This window comes from Monodon monoceros, unplaced genomic scaffold (assembly GCF_005190385.1).
Source record: "Monodon monoceros isolate NGI ecotype Baffin Bay Population unplaced genomic scaffold, NGI_Narwhal_1 Super_Scaffold_2, whole genome shotgun sequence".
NCBI classification, from domain to species: domain Eukaryota; kingdom Metazoa; phylum Chordata; class Mammalia; order Artiodactyla; family Monodontidae; genus Monodon; species Monodon monoceros.
This window is the reverse complement of record NW_021703776.1, coordinates 55,765,952-55,791,165: the sequence shown is the minus strand read 5'-3', so window position 1 is coordinate 55,791,165 and position 25,214 is coordinate 55,765,952. Positions and strand designations below refer to the sequence as shown.

General features: G+C 42.6%; 1 protein-coding gene across 1 annotated transcript; it reads left to right on the top strand.

Moving 5' to 3' along the window:
- Window positions 1-565: 565 nt before the first annotated feature.
- LOC114901349 (ribulose-phosphate 3-epimerase-like) lies at window positions 566-24,681 on the top strand. The gene is given in 6 exon segments (XM_029233055.1): window positions 566-671; window positions 4,126-4,147; window positions 18,954-19,056; window positions 23,600-23,685; window positions 23,687-23,748; window positions 23,978-24,681. Coding segments are annotated over 6 exon segments (1,083 nt in total).
- Window positions 24,682-25,214: the final 533 nt, after the last annotated feature.

Here is a 25,214-nt window from a genome sequence, read left to right as displayed (position 1 = left end):
GGGGTTAGCAGATGCAAACTATCAATATTATATATAGAACGGATAAACAACAAGGTCCTACTGTATAGCACAGGGAACTACATTCAATATCCTGTGACAAACCATCATGGAAAAGAACATGAGAAAGAATATATATATGTACGAATCACTTTGCCGTATAGCAGAAATTAACACAACATTGTAAATCAACTATACTTCAATAAAATTAAATTAAAAAGAAAACAGAAATGATGCCTGATGAGAATGGTCAAAGCCGATGGTACATATGTGGCGAGAGCTTGGGATTCCCCAGTCTAATCCCAGTTGGGCCCAAGCAAGTCATTTTGGGAAGGGCACCTATATCTCTGGACGCTGCACCTCTCACCTGCACAGTCAGAACTTGAACTGGACAGGTTTCTAAGTTCCCTTCTCACCTTGAGTGTCCCTGAAAGTCTTGGTGACCACAGATGACTATGTTAGATTACTACTAAATTCAGGCACTCGGCGGTGACCACCGCGCAGACCGGACTTTAGCTCACTCGCAACTCACTCTGCTTCCTCTGCAACCGTGTCTGACAAACCCGATATGGGTGAGACTGAGAAATTCAATAAGTCGAAGTTGAAGAAAACAGAAACGCAAGAGAAAAATCCACTGCCTTCAAAAGAAACGATTGAACAGGAGAAGCAAGCAGGTGAGTGGTAAATGAGGCGTGCATCGCCAATATGCACTGTACATTCCACAAGCATTGCCTCCTTATTTTACTTCTTTCAGCTGTTTAACTTGGTAAGATGCAAATAGGTTGGATCAAGTTTAAATGACTGTGCTGCCCCTTTTCACATCAAAGAATGGAGAACTACTAACAACAAAGGCCGCGCCTGCCTCTCCCGTCCGCCCGCCTGTCTGGCTGGCAGGGAAGGAAAAGAACTTGCATGTTGGTGAAGGAGGAGGCTGGGTGGGACGACAGTGAAATCTAGAGTAAAAAGCAAGCTGGTCCAAGGGTGTCCTGCGGGCTGTAAAATGCAGTTTAATCAGAGTGCCATTTGTTGTTGTTGTTGTTCAAATGATTTTAATTGTTGGAATGCACAATTTTTAAAAATATGAAAATAAAAAGTTTTAAAACCTGAAAAAAAAAATTACTACCTGGTCTGTGTTCTCACTTAACTATGAGGCTATCAGACCTAAAGCACCACCACACAACTTTAGAAAAGAAAGCAAAAGACAATACACTCCACTCTTAACCATCTCCAGCTAGAAGAAGAATCTGAAAGGCATCTCTCTCTGACAAGTTTGCATCTTTGTGATGCATCTTCCTTATTTTTTTTGCACATGCCCCGTCTGATGATGACATTCTGAAAGTCTAACACTCCAATTGATCTTCACTCTCCAACTTTACACTATTTGATGATAGGGAAGCAGCACATAAGTTGGGTTGTGGGGAAAGTCACTGATCATTCACAAAGTAGAAAACCCAAGCAACCACCACTGAGAATTAATATAAGTGCAGTTTACAGAGGACTGATGTATTGCTCCTTTGCTATAAGAAACTCGTTTTGAGGCCAGTGACCCTGATCATTGTTTAATAAGGTTGATGGTTTTTAAAAATTATCTAACAGAGGTTTAGTTTAGCACCTGAACTCTCTCATTTGCTTAATCATCTCCCTTAAGCATATTTGTATTTTTGATAGCAGCTATAATGTTCTCTTTACTAATTCACATCATTAACCAATTCCTGCCTAACTGTTTCTTTGTCCCTGCGGGTTTTCTCTAATTCCTAGTTTTATCTTCCTGAATTCTGGAATCTCTATCTGATCTTAACTCAGCAGCAGCCTTCTGATTGCCAAACTATTGATACAAGAACAGAAGGCAGGGCTTCCTGGGCCATCTAGATCTGCTTCTGAGCCCCTGCCAACCTCTGCCTGCCTTCGCCCACCTTTTAAAAAGGTATATACTAGTCATAGTTTCTGCTTGCTGACCAAATGTTGTCTATGATATTGTAGTAGGTTGGATAGACCCCCCTGATTTCATGTCACCACACAAAACCTCAGACTGTGACCTTTTTTGGAAATAGGGTCTTTGCAGATGTAACTAAGGTAAGGATTGAGGTGACATCATACTGAATTAGGATGAGCCCTGAACCCAATGTGAGTGTCCTTTTAAGAGACAGACAAGGACACACACACCTATAGAGAAGGAGGTGATGCGAAGACAGAGGCAGAGATTGGAGTTAATGCTGAACAAGCCACCAGAAGCTGGAAGAAGCCAGGAAGGATTCTCCCCTTGAGCCTTCAGAGGCAGCACAGCCTGCCCGCGGCTTGATTTCAGACTTCCGGGTCCCTGGAACTGTGAAAGAACACATTTCTGTTGTTTTAAGCCACCAAGTTTTTGTGTGGTCATTTGTTATGGCATTTCTAGGAATGTAATACACATAATTTTACAATTTTCCTTCTCTTTTTGTTTTGTTCTTGTTATTATAGAAGAACGATTTTTGTCCCTGCGTCAAGACTGGGATACTCTGGGTACTGTCACGTTCATGGCAACCTCAGAGGCAGGATAGAGGAAGGAGCGTCGCTGAAACAGGAGTTACAACATTAGCACTCAGGAGGCCTGTTCAGGGAAGGGCAGATGGGTGGGTGGCTCGTCTTGGAAACCACCTGAACCTTGGGCCTCATCCTTGTGTCTTACCTCCAAGGCTCCATCTGCAGTGACTCTTGTCCTGTCCCCCACCTCTCACCTGCTGGGAGGCCCCAGCAAAACACTGCATCAGGCTTTTGTAAGAGAAGCTGATAAAAACTTATCTGTGACTTCCTTCCTACAAACTTGAAATAACTTTCAGTTTTCCTCCTGATGATAGAAGTAATATGTGCTCCTTGTAAAACAACACCAACAGATAAGAGAGAAAGGAAATAGGAACTTGAAATCACCTAGAATTTCCCCACCCAACATAGTATGCACACCTGTATTTATATTATTTTATAAAAATAATTTTTATAATTTATATAATACCATATGTAAGTTATATAACAATTTTTATAAAAATAATTTGTTTTTGTAACAAATTGTTTTTGTAACTGCTTTTTAAAAACCACTATAAGCAAATATAGTTCCACACTGTCATCTTTATAAGCTGCAAAATATCCCAGAACACAGATGTGCCTTGATTTAGTTAAAGAGTTTACTACTGATAAATGTTTAGGTTGTTGTCATATATTTTCACTATTATAAACAATTTTACAATAAACTTCTTTTAGACATAATTTTGGGCACATATCTGATTATTTCTATAGCATGAATTCCCCCCAATTTTTGAGTCAAAGAATATAAACTTTTAGAGGAGTTAGATATAGTCTGCCAATTACTCTCCCGAAAGGACCATGTATGATGACTTTCAGTCCTTTTCATCAATATATCCTAATTTTGAGTTACAGTAAATATTCCCTAATTTTCTGAATAAAACTATCATAACCTTGCTGTTACTAACATCTGGATTAGAAAGGATCTTAAAAAAAAGAGTTTCATACAGTAACTGGAATTTTTTTGGAGTGCATTTTCCTTCAGTTGTCTCCTTTCTCCCTTTCTGTCTTATTTCTGTTTGAAAGTGCTTTGTGATCACAGTGTGTTATTTACTACTTTGTGACTCTTACAAGCATCGATTAACCATGAACATGACTCACCCTGATGTATGTCTTTCTTAATTCAGTGGTAAGTGCACTTTCCCAATTCCGTTGCTCTAAATATCTCCAAACCTTCAGGACTGCCAGAATGAGTTAGGAAGAAACAGTATCTGGATCTGTTTCCTACAGAAGTGTCAATATTTGCTAAAACAAAGAGCTGGGACTACCCCCAATGGAACGCCATCTGTCCTTGTCTTTGAGAGGCTGCAGGAAAATCCTTTCACAGCCAAGAGATGGTTATTTGGCATAACTGATACTGAAATTCAGCAAGGTGGCTTTCAGAGGTGAAACAGGCTGATAAAGAGAGACTTTGCTGTGTGAAAACGGGAAGTTTAGAAATGTGTTTCAGTTTTGAATCTATAAACTAAGGATTATTTACTTTACCAAAATATTTCCCATAGGAATCTTTTAATCAGCACGATCACCTAGCTGACTTAAACATTCCGGTCATGAACATGTTATTTTCTTGTACAGCTTTTCAGGAAGTGAGCAGCTGGTAAGATGAGACACAGCTTCCTTCTCAGAGTCTCATTACTTCAACCATGCTGTTTCTTAAGCAGATAAGCTCCCTACTTTGTTCTACGACATATGGAAGCTCAGTTCTGTTGCAGTTTTAGGGTGGAGGCATAAGACACAGAGTCCAGCTTCTGAAGTATGGTTAGTTGCCTGACTCGGGTTCCAAAGGAAACCTGGTCACCTGGCTTCCTTTGGAGAAAACCCAGATTCCTTTGAATAGCAACCTGAAGAATAATTGAAGAGATCATCTCAGGTTGGAGTGAAATTCTTCAAAATACATTCGACGGCTTTCAGGGCCCAGTCCTCCTCCCGAGCGCTGCTCAGTGGGATGTTTGCCACTTAGAATTTCAGTCCATCTGTGTAGTGTCCAGCTCTCCCCTGAGAACACATTCATTTGGGAACCTCGAACATTCCATAACATTCTTATGATTCCCCACTTTATCCAGCTATGTCACTTCTTCCAAGTTTATTTCCAGCAGATGCTGCCAGCCCTCAGTGGGACCTTCACCTAATCTCCTTCTTCTCAGGAAGAGAGCAGTCATCCCAGCCTCAAGAGGGCTGTAGGCCACCTCCTCTAGCTGTCCCTGCTGTAGGCTGGAATGAACCAGGAGGGCAGATCTTCCCACACTGCTCTGCATCTTGGCCCAGGTTAACTAGATCCAGCTAAACCAGAGGGTCTTGGCCACTATGGAAACATATTTCAGCCCCCAAAGATACATGGGTATGTTTCTCTAATGGCTTTTTATATGGACTAGATTTATGCATTCATTCAATACATACTTAGTGAACATTACTATGCGTCAGGCATTGTTCTGAGAACATGTTTCTGTGAATAAAACAAAGCCCCAGGTTTAATAGAGTCTGTAATCCACTGGGGGCAGACAGACAATAAATAATTTATCAGAGGGTGATACATGCTAAGAAAAATAAATAAATAAAGCAGGGAAAAAGTGTTGAAGGAGAGGAGAGTGATGGTGGGTGTACGGTGCACACAACCATGTTACATAAGGAGGGAGACATGGAAAGTCTGACCTGCAGGAGGTGAGGGAGAGCACCAGGCAGTTCAGTGGGGAAAAGCATAGCCCAGTTAGTGAGAATAGCAAGTTCGAAGGCCCTGAGGCAGAAGAGCACCAACTGTGTTCAAGGAATAAGGGGAGGCCATGCGGAGGAAGGGAGAGCAGTACCCGGTGCCAGCTCACGCTGGACATGATAGCATGGTGAAGATTCTGTATTTTACTCTGAGTGGGATGGGAAACCAGCAGAAGATTGTGAACAAGAAATTAATACATGTAAGACACTTCAAACACTGTGCACAGTAAGTACTGAAAATTCTAGCTTTTGTTTTTACTTTTCTTGACTCTAAAGGTAACTAACTTCCATTCTGCATTATGAGAATGATAATTTTTAGCCTAAAATATGGCACAAAGGATAGAAGTCCTGATCTGACAGATCAGATTTGTGGTTACCAGTGGCCAGGGGTGAGGGGAGGAGAAATTGGAGGAAGATGGTCAAAAGGTACAAACTTCCAGTTATAAGATAAATAAGCACTAGGGATGTAATGTACCACATGATCAACATAATGAGCACTGCTGTGTGTTACAGATGAAAATTGTTAAAAGAGTAAAGCCTACGAGTTCTCATCACAAGGAAAAAGTTTTTTTCTATTTCTTTAATTTTGTATCCATGTGAGATGTTTACTAAACATATTGTGACAATCACTTCACCATGTAAGTAATCAAATCATTATGCTAGGTATCTTAAGCTTATCTGTATAAGTGCTGTATGTCACTTATATCTCAATAAAACTGGAAGAAAAAACCTCATTAATATTGAAAAATCCTGATCTTACAAACTTTAGGTCCAATTTTAACATCCTACATTTACAAAGAGGATTGATGATTAGAAAATTACCTCATGTCCAAGACTAGGTTCTTTTCATCTGCTGCTTGGCAATTTATTTTCTTTCTTTCTTTTTTAAAATTTATTTATTTATTTATTTATTTGTGGTTGCGTTGGGTCTTTGTTGCTGCGCACGGGCTTTCTCTAGTTGGCAGTGAGTGGGGGCCACTCTTCGTGGCAGTTGTGGGCTTCTCATTGCAGTGGCTTCTCTTCTTGCGGAGCACGGGCTCTAGGGGTGTGGGCTTCAGTAGTTGTGGCATGTGGGCTCAGTAGTTGTGGCTCGTGGGCTCTAGAGCGCAGGCTCAGTAGTTGTGGCGCACGGGCTTAGTTGCTCCGCGGCATGTGGGATCTTCCCGGATCAGGGATTGAACCCGTGTCCCCTGCATTGGCAGGCGAATTCACTTTTTTTTTTTCAAAAAGCAGAAAAATCATTCTTATTTTTATGCAAATGCATATTATAACTCGCCGTTCTACACCTTATTTTTCTTACTTATTGATGTGTCTTAGAGTCCTTCCCTATTAGTACCTTTTTTTTTTTTTATACAGCAGGTTGTTATTAGTCATCCATTTTACACACATCAGTGTATACATGTCAATCCCAACCTCCCAATTCATCCCCCCACCCCCCACCCCCGCTGCTTTTCCCCCTTGGTGTCCATACGTTTGCTCTCTACATCTGTGTCTCTATTTCTGCCCTGCAAACCAGTTCATCTGTACCATTTTTCTAGGTTGCACATATATGCGTTAATATACGATATTTGTTTTTCTCTTTCTGACTTACTTCACTCTGTATGACAGTCTCTAGATCCATCCACGTCTCAACAAATGACCCAATTTCGTTCCTTTTTATGGCTAGTAATATTCCATTGTATATATGTACCACATCTTCTTTATCCATTCGTTTGTCAATGGGCATTTAGGTTGCCTCCATGACCTGGCTATTGTAAATAGTGCTGCAATGAACACTGGGGTGCATGTGTCTTTTTGAATTGTGGTATTCTCTGGGTATATGCCCAGTAGTGGGATTGCTGGATCATATGGTAATTCTATAGTTTTTTAAGGAGCCTCCATACTGTTCTCCATAGTGGCTGTATCAGTTTACATTCTCAAAAACAGTGCAAGAGGGTTCCCTTTTCTCCACACCCTCTCCAGCATTTGTTGTTTATAGATTTTCTGATGAAGCCCATTCGCCCATTCTGACTGGTGTGAGATGATACCTCATTGTAGTTTTGATTTGCATTTCTCTAATAATCAGTGATGTTGAGCAGCTTTTCATGTGCTTCTTGGCCATCTGTATGTCTTCTTTGGAGAAATGTCTATTTAGGTCTTCTGCCCATTTTTGGATTGGGTTGTTTGTTTTTTGAATATTGAGCTGCATGAGCTGTTTATATACTTTGGAGATTAATCCTTTGTGCATTGATTCGTTTGCAAATATTTTCTCCCATTCTGAAGGTTGTCTTTTCGTCTCGTTTATGGTTTGCTTTGCTGTGCAAAAGCTTTGAAGTTTCATTAGGTCCCATTTGTTTATTTTTGGCTTTATTTCCATTACTCTAGGAGGTGGATCAAAAAAGATCTTGCTGTGATTTATGTCAAAGAGTGTTCTTCCTATGTTTTCCTCTGAGAGTCTTATAGTGTCCGGTCTTACATTTAGGTCTCTAATCCATTTTGAGTTTCTTTTTGTGTATGGTGTTAGGGAGTGTTCTAATTTCATTCTTCTACATGTAGCTGTCCAGTTTTCCCAGCACCACTTATTGAAGAGACTGTCTTTTCTCCATTGTATATCCTTGCCTCCTTTCTCATAGATTAGTTGACCATAGGTTTGTGGGTTTATCTCTGGGCTTTCTATCTTGTTCCATTGATCTATGTTTCCGTTTTTGTGCCAATACCATATTGTCTTGAATACTGTAGCTTTGTACTATAGTCTGAAGTCAGGGGGTCTGATTCCTCCAGCTCTGTTTTTTTCCCTCAAGACTGCTTTGGCTATTTAGGGTCTTTTGTGTCTCCATACAAATTTTAAGTTTTTTTGTTCTACTTCTGTAAAAAATGCCATTGGTAATTTGATAGGGATTGCATTGAATCTGTAGATTGCTTTGGATAGTAAAGTCATTTTCACAATATTGATTCTTCCAATCCAAGAACATGGTATATCTCTCCATCTGTTGGTATCATCTTTAATTTCTTTCATCAGTGTCTTATAGTTTTCTGCATACAGGTTTTTTGTCTCCCTAGGAAGGTTTATTCCTAGGTATTTTATTCTTTTGTTGCAATGGTAAATGGGAGTGTTTCCTTAATTTCTCTTGCAGATTTTTCATCGTTAATATATACGAATGCAAGAGATTTCTGTGCATTAATTTTGTATCCTACAAGTTTACCAAATTCATTGGTTAGCTCTAGTAGCTTTCTGGTGGCATCTTTAGGATTCTTGATGTATAGTATCATGTCATCTGCAAACAGTGACAGTTTTACTTCTTCTTTTCCAATTTGTATTCCTTTTATTTCTTTTTCTTCTCTGATTGCTGTTTGCTAGGACTTCCAAAACTATGTTGAATAATAGTGGGGACATCGTTGTCTTGTTCCTGATCTTAGAGGAAATGCTTTCAGTTTTTCACTATTGATAATGATGTTTGCTGTGGGTTTGTCGTATATGGACTTTATTATGTTGACGTAGGTTCCCTCTATGCCCACCTTCTGGAGAGTTTTTATCATAAATGAGCGTTGAATTTTGTCAAAAGCTTTTTCTGCATCTATTGAGATGATCATATGTTTTTATTCTTCAATTTGTTAATATGGTGTATCACATTGATTGATTTCCATATATTGAAGAATCCTTGCATCCCTGGGATAAATCCCACTTGATCATGGTGTATGATCCTTGTAATGTGTTGTTGGATTCTGTTTGCTAGTATTTTGTTGAGGATTTTGCATCTATATTTATCAGTGATATTGGTCTGTAATTTTCTTTTTTTGTAGTATCTTTGTCTGGTTTTGGTATCAGGGTGATGGTGGCCTCATAGAATGAGTTTGGGAGTGTTCCTTCCTCTGCAATTTTTTGGAGGAGTTTGAGAAGGATGGGTGTTAGCTCTTTTCTAAATGTTTGATAGAATTCACCTGTAAAGCCATCTGGTCCTGGACTTTTGTTTGTTGGAAGATTTTAAATCACAGTTTCAATTTCATTACTTGTGATTGGTCTGTTCATATTTTCTATTTCATCCTGGTTCAGTCTTGGAAGGTTATACCTTTCTAAGAATTTGTCCAGTTCTTCCATTTTATTGGCATAGAGTTGCTTGTAGTAGTCTCTTAGGATGCTTTGTATTTCTGCAGTGTCTGTTGTAACTTCTCCTTTTTCATTTCTAATTTTATTGATTTGAGTCCTCTCCCTCTTCTTCTTGATGAGTCTGGCTAATGCTTTATCAATTTTGTTTATCTTCTCAAAGAATCAGCTTTTAGTTTTATTGATCTTCGCTATTGTTTTCTTTGTTTGTATTTCATTTATTTCTGCTCTGATCTTTATGATTTCTTTCCTTCTGCTAACTTTGGGTTTTGTTTGTTCTTCTTTCTCTAGCTCCTTTAGTTGTAAGGTTAGATTATTTATATGAGATTTTTGTTTCCTGAGGTAGGCTTGTATAGCTATATACTTTGCTCGTAGAACTGCTTTCACTGCATCCCACAGGTACTGGATTGTTGTGTGTTGTCATTTGTATCTAGGTATTTTTTTATTTCCTCTTTGATTTCTTCAGCGATCTCTTGGTTATTTAGTAATGTAGTGTTTAGCCTCCATGTGTTTGTGTTTTTTACATTTTTTTTCCCCTGTAATTCATTTCTAATCTCATAGCATTGTGGTCAGAAAAGATGCTTGATATGATTTCAATTTTCTCAGATTTACTGAGGCTTGATTTGTGACCCAAGATGTGATCTATCCTGGAGAATGTTCCATGCACACTTGAGAAGAAAGTGTAATCTGCTGTTTTTGGATGGAATGTCCTATAAATATCAAGTAAATCTATCTGGTTTATTGTGTCATTTATAGCTTCTGTTTCCTTATTTATTTTCATTTTGGATGATCTGTCCATTGGTGTAAATGAGGTGTTAAAGTCCCCCACTATTATTGTGTTACTGTCGATTTCCTCTTTTACAGCTGTTAGCAGTTGTCTTATGTATTGAGGTGCTCCTATGTTGGGTGCATATATATTTATAATTGTTGTATCTTCTTCTTGGATTGATCCCTTGATCATTATGTAGTGTCCTTCCTTGTCTCTTGTAACATTCTTTATTTTAAGGTCTACTTTATCTGATATGAGTATTGCTACTCCAGCTTTCTTTTCATTTCCTTTTGCATGGAATATCTTTTTCCATCCCCTCGCTTTCCATCTGAATGTGTCCCTAGGTCTGAAGTGGGTCTCTTGCAGACAGCATATATATGGGTCTTGTTTTTGTATCCATTCAGCAAGCCTGTGTCTTTTGGTTGGAGCATTTAATCCATTCACATTTAAGGTAATTATCGATATGTATGTTCCTATGACCATTTTCTTAATTGTTTTGGGTTTGGTTTTGTAGGTCCTTTACTTCTCTTGTGTTTCCCACTTAGAGAAGTTCCTTTAGCATTTGTTGTAGAGCTGGTTTGGTGGTGCTGGATTCTCTTAGCTTTTGCTTGTCTGTAAAGCTTTTGATTCCTCCATCGAATCTGAATGAGATCCTTGCTGGGTAGAGTAATGTTGGTTGTAGGTTCTTCCCTTTCATCACTTTAAGTATATCATGCCATTCCCTTCTGGCTTGTAGAGTTTCTGCTGAGAAATCAGCTGTTAACCTTATGGGAGTTCCCTTGTATGTTATTTGTCATTTTCCCCTTGCTGCTTTCAATAATTTTTCTTTGTCTTTAATTTTTGCCAATTTGATTCCTATGTGTCTCGGCATGTTTCTCCTTGGGTTTATCCTGTATGGGACTCTCTGCACTTCCTGGACTTGGGTGGCTATTTCCTTTCACAAATTAGGGAAGTTTTCGACTATAATCTCTTCAAATGTTTTCTTGGGTCCTTTCTCTCTCTCTTGTCCTTCTGGGACCCCTGTAATGCGAATGTTGTTGCGTTTAATGTTGTCCCAGAGGTCTCTTAGGCTGTCTTCATTTCTTTGCATTCTTTTTTCTTTAGTCTGTTCCACAGCAGTGAATTCCACCATTTTGTCTTGCAGGTCACTTATCTGTTCTTCTGCCTCAGTTATTCTGCTATTGATTCCTTCTAGTGCATTTTTCATTTCAGTTATTGTATTGTTCATCTCTGTTTGTTCTTTAATTCTTGTAGGTCTTTGTTAAACATTTCTTGCATCTTCTCCATCTTTGCCTCCATTCTTTTTCCGAGGTCCTGGATCATCTTCACTATCATTATTCTGAATTCTTTTTCTGGAAGCTTGCCTATCTCCACTTCGTTTAGTTGTTTTTCTGGGGTTTTGTCTTGTTCCTTCATCTGGTACATAGCCCTCTGCCTTTTCATCTTGTCTATCTTTCTGTGAATGTGGTTTTTGTTCCACAGGCTGCAGGATTGTAGTTCTTCTTGCTTCTGCTCTCTTCCCTCTGGTGGATGAGTGTCTCCAAGAGGCTTGTGCAGGTTTCCTGATGGGAGAGACTGGTGGTGGGTAGAGCTGGCTGTTGCTCCAGTGGGCAGAGCTCAGTAAAACTTTAATCTGCTTGACTACTGATGGGTGGGGCTCGGTTCCCTCCCTGTTGGTTGTTTGGCCTGGGGCAACCCAACGCTGGAGCCTACCTGGGCTCTTTGGTGGGGCTAATGGCGTACTCTGGGAGGGCTCCCGCCAAGGAGTACTTCCCAGAACTTCTGCTGCCAGTGTCCTTGTCCCCACGGTGAGGCACAGCCACCCCCTGCCTCTGCAGGAGACCCTCCAACACTAGCAGGTAGGTCTGGTTCAGTCTCCCCTGGGTTCACTGCTCCTTCCCCTGGGTCCCGATGCGCACACTACTTTGTGTGGGCAGGCAGATTCTTAACCACTGCGCCACCAGAGAAGTCTCCTTGGCAATTTATTTTCTAAAAAACTTCTTATCATGGACATTTTCAAACTTAATACAAAATTAGATAGAATACCCAGTTTCAAGCAATTATCAATTAATGGCTAATGTTGTTTCTTCTGTATTACTATTTTCCTCCCCTTCCTCACACTGAATTACTTTACAGCAAATCCCAGACATATCTTTTCATCTGTGAATGCCTCAGTACATAGCTCTGAAAATAAAATCTTTCTGTTTTGCTTTACCATAAGACCCTTATCACACCTACAAATTTAATGGTAATTCCTTAAGATCATAAAAAATCCAGTCAGTCATCAGATTTTCCTGGTTATCTCGTTAATGCTTTTTAAAAATAGTTGATTTGTTTAAATTGAGATCCAGACATGCACGTTGCATTTGGGTGTTAGGTCTTGTAAATCTTTTAAAATCTGACTATTCGTCCTTCCTGTTTGTTTTCTTGTCATTTATTTGTGAAGAAACTTGGTCTTTTGTTCCTTAGTTGTCCCTCATTTTGGATTTTGCTGAATTCCTCCCCATGGAGTTGTGAATATGTTCCTCTTTCCCCTTGTTTTTCCTGTAAACTGGTAGTTGGCTCTAGAGGCATAACCAAGTTGGATTTTTTGGCAAGACTACCTCATGGGAGGTGCTGTGAACTTCCTGTTACACCCCATCAGGAGTTATGTCCTGCCTCGCTTTCTCTATCTCTTATATTTGGTAAAATACACATAACATCAAATTTACCCTCTTAGCCACATTGAAGTGTACAGTTCAGTGGTATTTAGTACATTCACCATGTTGTGCAACTAACACCACTATCTAATTCTGGAACTTTTCTGTCACCTCAAAAAGAAACTCTGTACCCATTAAGTAGTCATTCCCCATCTCCCTCTCCCCAGCCCCTGGCAGCCATGAATCTTTTTGTCTCTCTGAATTTTTCATATAAATGGAATCATGTAATACGTGGCCTTTTGTATCTGGCTTCTTTCACTTAGTATAATGTTTCCAAGGCTCATGCATGTTTTTAGCACGTGTCAGTACTACATTCCTTTTTGAAAATAATTAATTAATTAATTAATTAATTTTTGGCTGTGTTGGGTCTTTGTTGCTGCGCGTGGGCTTTCTCTAGTTGCGGTGAGCGCAGGCTCCTCCTTGTTATGGTGCGTGGGCTTCTCATTGCGGTGGCTTCTCTTGTTGCGCAGCACGGGCTCTAGGTGCGCGGGCTTCAGTAGCTGTGGCACACGGGTTCAGCAGTTGCGGCTCACGGGCTCTAGAGCGCAGGCTCAGTAGTTGTGGCACACGGGCCTAGTTGCTCCGCGGCATGTGGGATCTTCCTGGACCAGGGCTTGAACCCGTGTCCCTTGCATTGGCAGGCAGATTCCTAACCACTGCACCACCAGGGAAGTCCCCTGCATTCCTTTTTATGGCTAAATAATATTCCATTGTGTGGAATTTTATTTATTCCTCAGTTGATAGACATTTGGGTTGTTTCCACCTTTTGACTTCTGTGAATAGTGATGCTGTGAACATACATGTACCATTTTGCTGGAACACCTGTTTTAATCCCTAGGAGTGCCTCTCTTTTTGTGGTGTTAGGACTCATCGGTGGGTTCAGTTGGCCTCAGCCTGATCCATATATGATAATGTTCCCTGTGGGCCTTTCATCTATTGATTTTAGCCACTTTTGATGACCACTGCCTGTTCCAATAGGGTTCCAACAGCACACTTCTCATAGAGGTCGAGGTGGTCTAACCATTTTACTTTCAGTTAACATTAAAGCAGCACTGTTCTGGGCAACCAAGTTCATGCATTCCTATGAGGGGAAGAAAATGGGGGGCAGGGGGGCTGGTGACCAAAAAGTGTGAGAAAAGCTGCATATGATGGATGCCCTTGCTGCAGACTGCAGTGCTCACTCACATGCTAAGGCCCCTGGGAAGCTGTGTAGTCAAAAAGCCTGTTTAGCTTTAACTCTGTATTTCCCAAGTTTATTTGACTATGAATATTTTTTTCTCTATACTTATTCTAATTATCCATTGGAACATGCTTTGGAGAATATTGTTTTAGTGTCTAGGTTACTTAAAATACTACTAATTAATTTATACCTATGTGTTTCTTAGCTGTTTGGAACTGACCTGACAGTCCCCAGAATCTTCTATTATCACTTAGTGGCCATAAGTTAACCATATTCTTGCAAAATCCCTGGACAGCAGAGTTGGCAATATTTCTGGCAAAGCTTCACCTGGAAACTCTGAATTGAGATTATGTCCTTGGGAATGAATGCTTGAGTCAAATAAGCAAATATCAATTTCACCCATCACCTCAATCTTAAGTGTCTGATGGACACCTGTGATAAACCTTAGAGAAGCACCATACTGATGTGTAAGCCAGAGCTGCTTATCATTCCTCTCTGCTCTTCATTGCTTTACTCTGCACAGCCCCCAAACCATGCCGAGGACCCCCTTCATGTTTCCCTGGGTCACACTGCTGGGGGCTCTGTCCCACCACCCACACGTCAGCGTGGTTAGATAATGCTAAACACTGAGGTCACGTGGAGAGAGACTCCTTGGTTGACTTTCTAAGGTCAGGGATTTGAGAGAACTCCTTTCCCGTGCCCACTTTAATGCATTTCACTTACTAGTCTGTTTTTAAAAGTTTTTAACCAGTCAAGCAGCCATGCAAAATGCTGTGATCTGCACCTTTGAGACCAGAAGCATGGCACAAAGGTGGTGCCTGCCCTCACCATTTAGGTGGGCTCAGCAGGGTAGCAGGGGCTTGTGGGGAGTGGGAGGAGGCTGGTAGGAGGAAGAGTAGTGAGCAATCCAGTGCGGGGAAAGTGGAAACCCTGGGCCATTTCACTGTTAGAGAGAGGACCCAGCTCTGTGAAGTGTGTGCTGTAACTGGGGCTTCTAGGTAGAGGCGGTAATGAAGGTCAGCCAGAGTATAGCGTGGTTCCAGGTCAGAGATTTGCTGGGGATACAGGGGAAGGGGCCTGGCCAGAGTTGGGCAGGGTGCCAGGACCCTGGAAGTCATCTGCCTTGGTCCTGATGGGCTCAGGAGTTAAGCAGGGCCGAGTATGCTTGCGGGAGGCCTCACTGGCCTAACCTAAAAATTAACTTATACAACCTAACATCCAGCATCCTAGGACAGGCTGGCATTGAGAGGCAGGATAATGGAGTGGTTGAGAGCACAGATGTCGGTGCCAGACTTCCAGGGTTCAAATCCTAGCTCTGCTGCTCACTAGCTGTGTGACCTTAGGCAAGTCACTCCACCTCTCTGTGCCCGTCTTCCCAGGGAGGAATAAAAGTAAGACCTACCTTATAGGGTTGTTTATGAAGATTAAAGGAGTTAAGATATGCAAAAGCACTTAGAACCCTGCCTGGCACTTAGTGAAGTGTTGAGATTTACCTGTTATGATTAAATGGTGGGCTTAGAGGACAGATCTGTGAGCTGCTGGGCACTGAGAGCTGCTGGGGTGCTGGGTAAGCAGTGGGGAGGAGGGGGGCTCCAGGGCAGGTGGGCAGGAGCAAAGGAGAGAGGGAAGAGACTCTGCCTGTGGGCAAGCCAGGGAGGGGAGAGCTGGATCTTGAACTCACCAGACACCCCACCGTTTTTGGAACAGGGAAGGTTGCAGAGCCCCATTCCGTGCCAATAGGCCCAGATCACAGTTTGCTCCTGTCTCCCTAGGAGAAAGGGGGTCATGGCCATGTTCACATCCCTGTCCCTAGGTTACCTGAGTTCCCCTCCTGGCCTCCTTCTCCAGTGGTTCCCATGTGTCTCTCATCTGTTCTCTTTAGAACAGTCACAAAAGTTTCAACTAAACTTAGTATCAGGTTATAATTCTTTTTCCTGATGACTCAGCTTGCTTTTCCTTTTCATTTTCTGCAAGAGAAAAGGGAAAACCTTCCCTAGGATCACTGAACACAGCCTTCCTTTCTCTTGATAATAGCCTGGTGAAGGTGGGGAGGGGGTAGTGCCCAGAAACTGCCAGGCAAGTAGAGCTGACTGTCCACACGTCAGTATCCAGAGGCTTCCGTGTCCCCGTGTCCCCTGTTACCTGGCCTGTCGGCACCGGCTCCAGGGGGCTCTGCGTGCTCACTGGCCCAGCTTTCAGAACCAGGCCCCCAACAGCCAGCCCGGTGGGGGGCTCCAGCTCCATCCCCCCATGGTGACGTGGGATCTGTTTCATCTCAGTGTATAATTAGCTAAAACTAGACCAAGTCACTGCTTTTAACAGCCCTTTTGCCTCCTGATCTTACCCACTCCCATTTTTGTTTTGGAAGGATCTTCCTTTCCACTTCAGGGTCCAGAAATATACATTTGGTTTTGTTTAAACATTGTTTTCTAAGAATATCTATGCGACCGCCTTACTTTCTAACTTTGCCAGCACCCTCCTGCCTCTGTTTCTTACCTGTGCCATTTCCTCTCTAGGTCGTGTCCTCAGCCTTGTGTTTGGGCATGAAAGCATCCTGGACGTTGGACATCTAGGTCTTCTCACCTCTCACCTCCACTTGTGTCCCTCTGTCTTCTCTCAGCACCACCTCTGGACCAGTTCGGTGGACCCCAGCCCTTGGTTCAGACCTTTCTGTTTTGGGGTCACACGGCAGCTTGGTGTGTTAAGGGCAAACCTCACTGGCATCTAGGTTTCCCCATACATTGCTTTGATGTTCCCTCGTCAGCAGCAGCCTCAGTCTCTGTGTCACACTGAGAGCCAGCCCCTATTTCATAATCACTATTAACTTTCAAAAGTAGGTCCATATTTGGCACTACCCACTCAGCACGAGGTGCTAACGTCTGCACTATTCACTGCTAAGTTCTTTGTGAGTCTGAGTCAGCTCCTTACTTTCCCTACTCCGTCTCTAAAGGTGGCCTCTGCTTCCTTTCCTGTATTCACACTCTGGGTGAGGAGAAAGGTAGTGAGATGCTCCTAAGACCAAAGTCATGATTGCTCCCCTTTCCTGAGGGTCTCCAGACACAGGTTCAGAGGCACGTGTAGGTAGTGTAGGTTTGTATGTTCTGAGGGGAGAAGTGATTCCACAACAGAAAGAAGTGGCCTCACAAGAATGAAAGGACAACTTCAAACATGCTGTCAGTAACTCATCAAATGACAGCGATGAAGTAACCCTTCAGGTCACGCCTGGCAGCCAACTGATCCTGGGCAGGGGAAACCAATGGCCAAAGAAAGGAGGAAGCACACCTGAGCCAACTTGCTCACAAGCTGCAATATGTAAACGTGGGTACAAAGTGGTTACTTAATTCCTGCACCTGTTCTGACTCAGCACACGCTTGAAGTACTTTTTTTTTTAATTGTAACATCTTTATTGGAGTATTATTGGTTTACAATGTTGTGTTAGTTTCTGCTGTATGATGAAGTGAATCAGCTATACGTATACACACTTGAAGTACTGGGCCAGGATTTGACAGGATGCCAGTGCTGGCAGCACACGCAGAAAATTTCACGGTGACACCACCCAGATGGTGCCAGGAAAGGGACACAGAGCCCAGTGGGCTCTGCCTGCAGCTCTGGAGGAGGAGCCTTCCTCCTGCCTACAGGGAAGACTTGGGCTGATGCCTGGCTCCCCTGGAGTAGCCTGCAAAATAAACTAGCATGGGCCTGACATTTAAAAATTCGTCAGCTGTAGATTTTCAAAGTGTATCAATGGGGTTTGGGTTTCATGATTGCTGCTAAAAAAATGTGAGCAACTCGCATGACTATATTCAATTTTCACTGATTTAATTACTGCTAAGAAAAGAAACTGCCAGATGGAAAAGACATCGGCATCACATTTCTCACGGTGTTCAAGTTGGCATCAGCATCGATCAAAACCTTGCAGTGGCCTCTCGTTTCCATCCGTGGTTTTAAAGTGACTGTACTTAGCTGACTTATTTGTGATCCCCTCTTCATTACTGTGTCTTGGACAGTATCAAAACAGACCTGCCTGGGGCTTCCCTGGTGGCGCAGTGGTTGAGAGTCCGCCTGCTGATGCAGGGGACACGGGTTCGTGCCCCGGCCCGGGAAGATCCCACGTGCCGCGAAGCGGCTGGGCCCGTGAGCCATGGCCGCTGAGCCTGCGCGTCTGGAGCCTGTGCTCCGCGACGGGAGAGGCCACAACAGTGAGAGGCCCGCGTACCACACACACACAAAAAAGGCCTGCCTGTGGCTGTTTATATAAATCTTTAAGTTCAGTATCTTGTGAGCTTCCAGAACTTTTGTTGGCAGAATATGGTAGTGCTTTATAAATGCATGTGGGAGAAAACCTTGAAAAGATGGTAGACTCGTTTATAGAAGAGGTAGCAAACAATGACCTTTCTGGAACATAGAAAAAAAAATATATGCATCTGCTTTAAGCAGCTTTTTATTAGTGAAATGCATGGCTTACTTTATAAGTAGTAAAACCTAAGCCTTGGCAGCAGTTTTAATTCTCCAAGGAGCACAGATTATGTTCAAAGGGCTAAGATGGTTCATGGTAAGATCAGAATGAGTTACAGAACAATTAGAGAGAAAATTCAACTCAAAATAAATGTCGACTGAGTGGTTCTAGGACTGAGCATTTTTACTGGCGGGTGAGGTGTCTAACATTTGGATGCATTTGAATTATCGTCACAGAGTGAGAGAGGACCTTAGCTGTCATCTTCTCTCTTTTCCCCAGCCTCCAGTCCTGGAACCTCTGACAGCTGATATGGTTGACCTTGCCCAGGACCTCACAGGCAGCCTACCTCGTGGATGCTTGCCCAGATCTAAGCTTACACGGTTTCCCTGTGGCCTCTAAATACCCAGCTTCCTCTCTGAATGGCCCACAGTGAATGCATGTCTATAAGACAGGTTTTCTAATACCTGAAGTTAGGTCTCATGTGTCTTCCAACTTGGCTTTTCCTTTTTCAGGCTGATTCTGCGGATCTGGATCCTTCGTGAGGTGGCTCACTTAATCAAAGAGAATGAACTTCCTGGAGAGAAGAGAACAGTGCTTCAGCCAAGCAAAGCTTGTGTAGCTGTGCTTCTAAACTAGACTGTCCAAAAAGCCCATGAGCATTTTCTAGACCAGCATCCCATCTCATTCAGCCTTTCCTCCCTTTCAGAGTTTCCAGAACTTTCACCATCCTGGAGGTCCAGCACTAGCTGGTATCAGTTAACCAATGGTCTTAAAAGAGATAATAATATTCCATTGTATATATACATATATATACACAGCATTTTGTCCATCTGTTCATCCATTGATGCATGCTTGGATTGCTTCCACCTTTGACTCTTGTGAATAATGCTGCTATGAACATGGCTGTACAAATATTTGCTCAAGTCCCTGCTATCATTTCCGTGGGGTATATACCCAGAAGGGGAATTGCTGGATCATATGGTAATCCCATGTTTTGAGGAACTGTTATGCTGTTTTCCACAGGAACTGCACATGATCATTTTTTTTTTTTACTGCATATGCTATAGTATAATTATAACAATTTATTAGATATTGCCAAACTTTTTTCTAAAATTATATATAGATACACACACACACACCCCTACCAGCAGTGACCCAAATCTTTGCCAACACTATTATCAGATTTCTTAATTTTGGCAAATTTAGTGGTTTTGAAATGATTATTTTATCATGGTCTTAATTTTTATTTCCCTAATTACCACTGCAATTACTCATTTTACATGTTTGTAAGTTTTGTTTTTCATATGGAAGTCATTAATCCATTAAGAATTAATTTTGGGGGCTTCCCTGGTGGTGCAGTGGTTGAGAGTCCGCCTGCCGATGCAGGGGACACGGGTTCGTGCCCCGGTCCGGGAAGATCCCACATGCCGCAGAGCGGCTGGGCCCGTGAGCCATGGCCACTGAGCCTGCGCGTCCAGAGCCTGTGCTCCGTAACGGGAGGGGCCACGACAGTGAGAGGCCCGCGTATCGCAAAAAAAAAAAAAAAAAAGAATTAATTGTTGTGTATGGTGTATGATAGAAATCTAATTTTACTCTTTTTTTTGATTTATTTATTTATTTTTTGGCTGTATTGGGTCTTTGTTGCTGTGCATAGGCTTTCTCTAGTTGCGGAGAGCAGGGGCTACTCTTCATTGCGGTGTGCAGGCTTCTTATTGTGGTGGTTTCTCTTGTTGCGGAGCACGGGCTCTAGGCATGTGGGCTTCAGTAGTTGTGGCTCGTGGGCTCAGTAGTTGTGGCGCACAGGCTTAGCTGCTTCGCGGTGTGATCTTCCCGGACCAGGGCTCGAACCCGTGTCCCCTGCAGTGGTAGGCGGATTCTTAACCACTGCGCCACCAGGGGAGCCCTTCACTCCTTTTTATGTGGATAACCAAGTGTCCTGGCTCCAACCTTTTCCCACTATCTCATATGTCAAGCCACTATGTCATATGTCAAGTTTCCATATATGGTTGGTCTGCCTCTGAGCTGTTTGTTCATTTGGTTATTTTGTCAACCTATGTTAATGGCATCTGTTCTCTTTATCAGGAGGGGACAATGAGGTATTGAGAGAGACTGATCCTGGGTTAACTGGGCACTTACTGTCCGGCATTGTAATTGCACCTGGCTATGGACAAGGTGGTTGGAATTGGCCTGCTAGTTGAATAAAGTCCATGCACTCATGGAGCTCAAAGACACACATATTTAAATCCCGATGATGTAACATGGTAAGTGTGGTAATAGAGGAATAGCTGACATGATATGAGAAAAAAACAGCAAAGAAACAACTAACTAGTATTTGGGTGTCCAAGAAGGTAACAGGGGGGTGACCATTTCAAATGAGCTGAGGTCTAGAGGTACACAAATTTAATATCAAACCCCAGTGCTCCTACTTATTAGCTGTGTGACCCTGAAAAATTCTCAAGACATCGTTGAGCCTCAACTTCCTGTCTATTCAACAGAGGTAATAATAATACTTACCTCAGAAGGTTGCTGGGAACATTAAAACAAACCGTATAGCAGGAGCACTTAGCCCAGGGCCTGACACAGTGGAAGTACTCAATAAATGTACACCTATCAATTCATTCATCCAATAATATTAACTAAGTACCTACTATGTGTCAGGCATGGTAATAGGCTATAAGTACAAGTGTGAGAAGGCAAATGGTCTTTGCTCTCATGTAGCTTTTGGTCAACCAGGATACACATATGCTTATAAAATATTCACACAAATATATCATTACAGATTTGATGAGTGCTATAAAGGGAAATTATAGCACGCTAGGACAGAATAGAAGAGGGAAACCTGATTTATGATGAGTGTTTTTATCATCACTACACATTTCTGAGCTGGGACTTGAAGGGTGGATAGGAGTTTATGGGCACGGCAAGCGGGGATGGCCATTCCAGGCAGACTAGACTTCAGAGGAAAAGGCATGAGATGCGAAAGCTTTTCTCTAGGTCAGGGGCAAGTGCCCCCTCACTCAGGACCCCCCTCACTGCCCAAAGACTTAGAGGGATTCCTCATGTCCACCTTTTCCAGGGAACAGGCAGGAGAAATTGAGCGCCTGTGGCCCCCAAACATGTCTGGTGGCTCAGTGAACTCTGATCTTTTGTCAGTGTGATAAACTGTTCTCAATCCACTGACCAGCTCCTTGGTAATACTGGGCTGAAGATAAATGGTGAAAATGGCTTAGATGAGCTGGATTACAGTGAAGTCCTTTTGATGTTAATGTTGGTCAAAAAAGTATTTAGGACTGACCTCAGTTTGGCACTCCAAAGCTCAAAGATAAAAAGAAGTGCTCAGAGAAAAGAAAGTAAAGTGATTAAAAGATTTTCCAAGACGTATGTGAAGTATTTTTACAAGCTAACGGTGCATACTGTTTGCCATTTAGAGCAGATGGGACAAAGAGTTATATTTGCAAGAAGGGAAATACAGATGCTTGTGAGGAGTTTTTCTGGAACAAGTACAATTCAATAGTTCTCAAACTGCAGTGTATATCAGAGTCCCTCCAGGAGCCTGTTAAAAATTTAGACTCCCTCTGCAGTGATGGCCATTGTCAGTGTGCTCAGGAGTCTGCATGGGTTCTCTCCCAGCCCGAGAGCCCTGGCTCCGCCCACTCCACACCACAGCTTAGCGCTAGGTCTGGGGCAGACGCGTCCTGGGAGAAGTTTGCCACAGAGGCAGCCCAGATCCCAGGGGGCAGCACAGCCACCTCAGTTCCTGCAGCCACTACGCCCCGACCCCCAGCCCCAGGCTACTCCACACCAGAGCCTTGCACTAGATCTGGGACAAACACAACAGAGAAAGGGTTGGGCAGCTTCTGAGCAGAACTGAAGCTGCCTGTGTAGGCAGTGCATAGGACCTCACTTGCTTCAGCATCACCTCCTTTGAGGCAGGGCTCACACTCACGAGCAATGGATCCTACTGAACCCAACCCTCAGGGCTTCTAATCCAACAACTGGGGGGGGCAGACCCCACCCCTGCCAGGGTGGCAAGAGAGGAAGCCCCATCTCATATCCTGCACAGGCTCTAGATACTACAACACCTACCACACCCCCTGTCCAGGGGATAACAGCCAACACACCCTAAGGAAAGACGTGACTGGTGTCCATACCGAAACCAGCCCTTGCATGAAAACGCGGGACATACGTAGTCTACACAGGGATGTTCTCACATAAAAACACCCTTTCAAGACCACAGCAGATAACTGTTTCTCTTAAATTCATAGAGACAGAGAAAGTTAAGTAAAATGAAAAGGCAGAGGAACTACACCCAATCAAAAGAACAAGAGAAATCCTCTGAAAGAACAAATTATGAAACAGAGCTCATCTGTCTACTAGGCCCCAAGTTCAAAAAGGTGGTAATAAAAATGCTAACCGAACTAAGAAAGATTATCAATAGAAACACAGATCACTGTAACAGGAACTAGAAACTATAAACATGAACCAATAAAAAATAGACAATTCCATTGCTGAGATAAAAACCAATCTAGAAGCAATGAATAGCAGACTAAATGACACAGAAGAATGAATACGTGATCTGGAAGGTAGGATAATGCAAATCACCCAATCAGAACAGCAGACAGAAAGACAAATGAAAAAAAAAAAAGAAAGCAACATATAAGATCTATGGGATACTATAAAACATGCCAACCTATGCATAATAGGGGTTCCAGAAGGAGAAGAGAGAGGGAAGGGGATCAAAAAATGTATTTGAAAAAATTATGGCTGAAAACTCCTCAAACCTAAAGAAGGAAACAGATATCCAGGTACAGGAAGCACAGAGCGTCCCAAACAAGACGAACCCAAAAAGACCAAGACACATTATAATTAAAATGGCAAATGTTAAAGAGAGGATTCTAAAGACAGCAAGAGAAAAACAAAGAGTCAGTTACAAGGGAACCCCCATAAGGCTATCTGTTGATTTCTCTGCAGAAACTTTGCAGGCCAGAAGAGAGTGGCAGGATATATTCAAAAAGCCTGCAACCTAGGATATTCTACCCATCAAGATTAGCATTTAGAATAGGAGAGGTAAAGAGTTTCTCAGACAAGCAAACACTAAAAGAATTCAGCAATACTAAATTTACACTAAAAGAAATATTGAAGGGTCTTCTCTAAATAGGAAAGAAGGGCATCCGGCTGCAAGATTGGCCTGTCCATCCTCAACAGCGACCTGGCCAGTTTAGGGGCCGATTATCTGTACCTGGATGCATTTTGTTCCCAACATCACCTTTGGTCACCCTGTGGTACAAAGCCTCCGAAAGCAGCTAGGCCAGGACCCTTTCTTTCTTTCTTTCTTTTTCTTTTTTTTGCGGTACGCGGACCTCTCATTGTTGTGGCCCCTCCCGTTGCGCAGCACAGGCTCCGGACGCGCAGGCTCAGTGGCCATGGCTCACGGGCCCAGCCGCTCCGCGGCATGTGGGATCTTCCCCGACCGGGGCACGAACCCGTGTCCCTTGCATCGGCAGGCGGACTCTCAACCACTGCGCCACCAGGGAAGCCCAGGACCCTTTCTTTGACATGCACACGATGGTGTCCAGGCCGGAACAGTGGGTAAAACCAATGGCTGTAGCAGGAGCCAATCAATATACTTTTCATCTCGAGGCTACTGAGAACCCGGGGGCTTTGATCAAAGACATTCGGGAGAATGGAATGAAGGTTGGCCTTGCTATCAAACCAGGAACTACAGTTGAGTATTTGGCACCATGGGCTCATCAGATAGATATGGCCTTGGTTATGACAGTGGAAGCTGGGTTTGGAGGGCAGAAATTCATGGAAGATATGATGCCAAAGGTTCACTGGTTGAGGACCTGGTTCCCGTCTTTGGACATTGAGGTTGATGGTGGAGTAGGTCCTGACACCATCCATAAATGCGCAGAGGCAGGAGCTAACGTGATTGTATCTGGCAGTGTCATTATGAGGAGTGAAGACCCCAGATCTGTGATCAACCTGTTAAGAAATATTTGCTTAGAAGCTGCTCAGAAACGTTCTCTCGATCGATGGAACCACAAGGAGTCCAGTGTTTCTGCTTACGAGATCTCCTTTTTACTGGAAAACAAGAATATTACCTACCAAATCGTACCACAGTTGAGGCAGTGCTGCTTTTCTGAGCAATTATTCATTCCAGTGACTAAAATCCATTTTGCAGAATGTTCCAAGTGGTTAGAAATTGGTGTGTATTACATTTTCAGTGATGCAATTTAAAGATTAGTGTGGTAAAATACCATTTTTACTGGGAGACTTGATTTTTATAAAGAGTAAAAATATGGGTATATCAAGGTTATGAACAGAAATGTGTCTTAATGCCTAAGAAAGGCATATTAGCTACTATGAAAAAAAATTTTTTTCTGAATTTCTAAAAAGAATTTTCTTTGCTTCTTGGCTTTTCTGAAAGCAAAGGAAGTCCGGTTTTTCCTGTTTCATGTCATTTTTTACTTGTGTGTGTGTGTGATAACTAAGTTGGGATCTGGCTGGGATGGCTCTTCTAGCTTCAAAAACATCTTTTTTACTTTGCACCTTATATTTGATACATAAAAAAACAATGTATTATGAAGTCCAGGGATTTTCAGGTGGTCTGTTGTAAAACGCAGGCACAAGTTTTATCAGGGTGTTTTCTTTGTTAGCTTTGCTCTAGGGGCAGGTTATTCAGTGGTTCTTCCCCCAAGCCCCACCCACCCTCCACCAACCCCATTTCCCCTTTTTCTTAATCACACCCGCTATTCTTAAGTACATAAGAT